This window comes from Elaeis guineensis, chromosome 4, assembly GCF_000442705.2.
Source record: "Elaeis guineensis isolate ETL-2024a chromosome 4, EG11, whole genome shotgun sequence".
NCBI classification, from domain to species: Eukaryota; Viridiplantae; Streptophyta; class Magnoliopsida; order Arecales; family Arecaceae; genus Elaeis; species Elaeis guineensis.
The window spans coordinates 45716263-45721264 of NC_025996.2; the positions used below are offsets into that span (position 1 = coordinate 45716263).

A 5002-nucleotide genomic window follows, 5' to 3' on the forward strand; every position below is an offset into this window, starting at 1 on the left:
TAAGTACATCCTCAGTACATGAGAAAAAAAGCCGCTGCCATTTTTGTGAAGGTAGTGAGAGAGTGGGAGGGAGACAGTATTAATATAATTTGCTTGATCTAGTCAGCCAAAGAGATGGCATGAAATGCAAGTAGTTAAAAAATCGAGTGTCGATGTAATAATCTTATAGCAAACCTAATATCAATATGATTTACACAATTTTTCCAGAACTCCATTACTGAAGCCCAAAAGTTTTGGCTTCAGCTCAAACCCGACCAGAAAAAAGGGTGAGGTCCAGGGTTTCGGTAGAAAATAACTTATGGTGCCTTTTTAAATGGACATATAGGTGGTTTATTCTGAACATTAGCATCCTTCATTTGTTTGAACGTTAGAAAGTAATTTCTCTAAACTAGCCTTATGCAAGTCTTAATAAAACTCAACACATTAAGGTGTAAAATTCCAATGAGATTCAGTGGAAGTAAAAGTTAATTAAGCTTGGCTATCAGATGTTTTTTAGCACGTATTACATTATTAATAACGTAGGACACACTAAATATGATATTTGAAGATTTTTTTTTTTTTCCTGTCATTGCCAAAACCATTGAAAGGAAGAAAAAATCTAAATATCATAACAAATATAGAAAATGTTTAAGTTCTCTAAAATATATGGTATATGTTGAAAAATAGCTGAAAATAGAGCAAAGCCACTTATGTTGTTGAAACTACCAAAAACAAAACTATTTGATCTGATCAAAACTGAAACCAACCCTCCAAATATTGAATTTCTACCAAGAGTCATTGTAACACTATGCAAAAGAAAACATGGCAAATGAGACAGGAATAAAAAGAGAGAGAAAAAAAAAAAACATCACTTAAAAGTCATTCTAGGGAATCTCAAATCACTCACGGTAACTAACAGATACTTGTGCGGTACAGAACCATAAGACCCTCTTGAGAGTGACTTCCGCCGTCAGAATGCATAAAGACAACCGTACAAAGATCCAAAGCTGAAAGGCTTGGTAATCTATACTTTCACATTCATCCTTTGATGGGACTTGGACAATGATCTTCCGAAATTTGATATCGTTTATTCCTGGGAAGATGCTTTTATTCACAATGGAGATCATTTTCAAACAATGAATCCACTTCCACTATTCTAATATCTAAAGCATTACACCATAGTTTCACAGCCACATGAAAGAAAAATTGCAAAAAGGGGAGGGAGAGAGGGAAGCGAAGGGAAGGTAAGAGGGGAGGGGGAGGAGAGAGGGAGAGAGGGAGAGAGAGAGAGAGTCGCTGGAACTCTACTTAAGAAATAATGTATTTTACCTATTCAAAATTTCTTAAAATATTATTGCATAAAAAAAGAGGTAGTGAAAGAAATTCTACTTGAGAGATAATCTGATAGACAACCAAGCATTAACATCTTCTCTTGAGCTACAATCATGTAAAAAAAGATATCACCCTAAAAGAAGACATGAGCTGTGAGAAAGATACATGAACCCATTACGTAGTCATTCAGGTACAATTACAACAGCGGGACATCTAGAATATACATAATGCTATGTATATAGCTGACAACTATGCTGAGATAGCAACATGAACATAGCTACAGTTACTGTGACATCAATGAGAAACTGCAGATACATCATGATGAGCAACTACTGTTAACTCTTTCTACATTCTCAAATATATGCAGAAACCCATTCAAGTCATCCACTAGTTGATGAGCAGCTTGGGAGAGCATAGTCTAAGCACTTTGTCCCACGTAATTTTGGTATACTTCTATGCATCAGCTCTGTAGAAACGCAGCAATTTTGGCGGCATCACCTTTTCCTGCACCAAGAGGAAATGGAAGCATTGTTACAATTTTGACAGAGTTTATTCGAAATAATACAAATCAAAAAGATCTAAAATTAAACCTGAGAATTATCTACAGACTCAGAAGGAAAGTGAAGACCGGTAGAGCATGTCTGGAGAATTTCAGGATTTTTCATCCATGCCTTGTGCCCCTCAATGGCTTTCAGTTTATAGTGGAACATCTGAAACGATGGAATGCCTCATCAGGAAAGTGGAAATGTGCAAAAATATATAATTAGGATTGCATCAAACAGAAGAAAGGAATTTAATTCATACAAATTTGAAGTATAATAAACAGGGCAATAGAAGAAATAATAACCTCAGACAATGAAAGGTCTGGTTTTTCAAGTTCTTCTCCTTTAATACATATGCCAGTTCCATGACAGTCTGGGCAAAACACAGAAGAGAAACGGTCTTTCTGAGTTGCTTTCCCCTTGCGTCCTCGAGTGGCTTTTGGGTTATTTGACTGATTAGACAATATTTCCATCTCACAGAGAAGAACCCAGTGTATGAGGCAGGAAATGTGGAATAGATGAAAAGCCTACAATAAAAGGGGAAGACTCTAAATGAAATCCTCATCAGAGAAATAGCCCAATTTGGCATATAATAAGAACAGCAACAAGCTAATTTACCCCATTAGAAACACTCACCCCATTAGTGTTTCTGCTGCTACAAGCTAATTTACCAGTCTTGCAATTTAACAAGGTCGCCACATCCTTTCCAGGAAGCATTGGTTGCCTACAAATATCACAGGCTCTTTCCGCTGCCAAGCGCTTCTGCTTCCTCAACTCTTGTCTAACAGTCTTGCTGGATATAAGTCTTGTTTGAAGCTGCTCTGGAGCATCTGCAGCAGAATCATCCAGACCTGGGCAATCTTGGGTAGGGGACACACAACGAGCAGGCAGATCCTCACCAGTTTTTTCCTGATTCAAGCATGATTTCTTTCTCTTTTTTCTCTGACGCCCAGTGTCATCAATTTCAAGCACAGAGCCAGGGGACGCAGGAGGGTCTTGGTCATCCGAAGGCCAATTTCTGCCCAGGCCATATGTGTAAGAAAAGTTAACTATAGCAAACTCACAGTTTGGAGACGACTTCCACTTGTCACTGCCATCACCCTCCTCCCGTCCCAACCAAGCACACCACATTCTGGTGATCTTACCATGAATCTCAGTGGTTTCAAGGATTCTACAAGCAATGTGACCAATCCCTAAAAGCCGTACATTCAAATTTGAAACCTCCTCCTTAAGCAAGACCCCAGGAATTGTCAGACAACTATCAGTCTCATTGTGATTTGAAGTCTTATAAAGACTGTTTCTAGCTATGTCCAAACTACTGGCTCTTGAAGAACTTCTTTGGTCATCGACATCTACTCCAATACTAGCATACCACCATTCCTGTTAAGATCAGAACCAGTATCCACAGAACTTAAATTCACAGTGCTGCTATTGGTAAACCTTGAACGCATTTCATCTCTATCCGCAGAACTATGTTCACCGGCAATTGGAGACTTTTGAGAATAAAAAGCTGACAAGAACGGATCATCCTCATAAAGATTAGTAAAGAACAGAACACCATCACTAAAAGGCCATGGGTTGGGGCCAAAAAGAGTAAGTTTGGCAGCGGTAGATCTACGGGCATGGAGACTTCCATTGAGATGATCAGACAGCACCCTCTCACTGTAGCATTCGGTGAGGCAGAGGGTGCAGAAGAATATGCTGCGCTTCCCAACTTGTCTCAGCTCCACATACGTATGCCCTTTCTGCCGGACATCATGAAGAGTTCTCCTAGCTGACACCTCCCTCAGATCCAGTGTGGCTGCCTTTCCAGGTACTAATTCTCTTCCCACCATCTCAGAAGATTAAAGCACTTCAATCTCTTCGACTTACACAAGAAATTTGGTTTCTGAACCAGATAAACCCTAAAAGCAACAAATCTTATTTAGAAATTTCAAGAGACCATTAAATTTAGAACCCTTCTTTGCTTTCTAAAGTAACTACCCCGAGTACCCAATAACACAAAGATATTCGACTATTTACTACCATTTCAACAAAGATAACCTCACAGATCACTCAAGAACCCTGAAAATGCCTCAGGTCCCTTACAAATCCTCCTTTTAGCACCCGAAAGAGCACTAAGAGTATCAAATCTTCGAGAAGGCACTTCAAGAAACCCTCGCTTTAGAATTCTGCTTTGGTTCTTGCATTATCCACCCAAGAGCACAAGAAAACGGAGGTATTCGAACGTTTGCTTCCATTTGAACGCTAAGAAAACCACACAACTACTCTAAGAACCCAAAACCCCTTCGAATCTCATGAATTCTCTTGAATTGAACCTAGGAAATTAAAGAAAGAACGTTTTCCCTTTGCTTTGGGGTGGGGTTGTGCCCGGAAGCAAACCCTCACAGACCCCAAGAACCACTAATTCTTTCAAGAAACGCTATAAAACACGTTTTACAGAGCAAAGATTTGACTTACAACAAGAAACCGTTCGAAACCCTAATTTCGTATGTTCACCGTCGGACGACAACTGCATATCGTGGGAGCCCTTCGAGTTCGCCTCTTCGTCGCCGGAAACACCTTGCGTGAGTGGGAAAGAACGCGATCGACACCGTGGCATGCCATTTCCATGCCCATCTCCATTCGATTTCGAAGATTTTTGGAGGGAGAGATAGAGGGAAACGGAGACTTTCTTAGGCGATTAGGACCAACGAATATAAAAACGAAGAGGGAGGGGTTGGTTGGGAAGGCAAAAGGGTCGAGAGATGCTTTTTATTATACCGAGATGCCAGCTAGATTCTCTTACGAGGTGCAAGTTTGGATAAGACGTGTTTGGAGATGGCTGTCTTTATTTACAAATACATATTTAATATTAATATAATATTTAAATAAAAATATTTATAAAAAATAAATATAAATTTTTATAAAATATTTTAATAAATATTTTAAATATATAATTTAAATATATATTTAATAGAGAATTAAAATAAATTTTTAATTATATTTTTAATTTAAAATAGTTATCCATTTGAGTTTCAAATAAAAATAGCTGTCTGTTTGAAATATAAGTCAAAAGTAATTATTTATTTTGATTAAATAATTTTTATATTTTTATATTTTTTAAAATACTATAATGATATTTTTATAATAAAATAATATTATATTAT

The 5002-nt window shown here is 37.8% G+C and overlaps 1 protein-coding gene across 1 annotated transcript; it reads right to left on the reverse strand.

Moving 5' to 3' along the window:
* Positions 1-1462: 1462 nt before the first annotated feature.
* Positions 1463-4625, reverse strand: LOC105042844 (uncharacterized). Its single transcript, XM_073256510.1, is given in 5 exon segments — positions 1463-1815; positions 1902-2021; positions 2159-2380; positions 2490-3223; positions 3226-4625. Coding segments are annotated over 5 exon segments (1590 nt in total). The 5' UTR covers positions 3689-4625; the 3' UTR covers positions 1463-1764.
* Between the last annotated feature and the right edge of the window lie 377 nt (positions 4626-5002).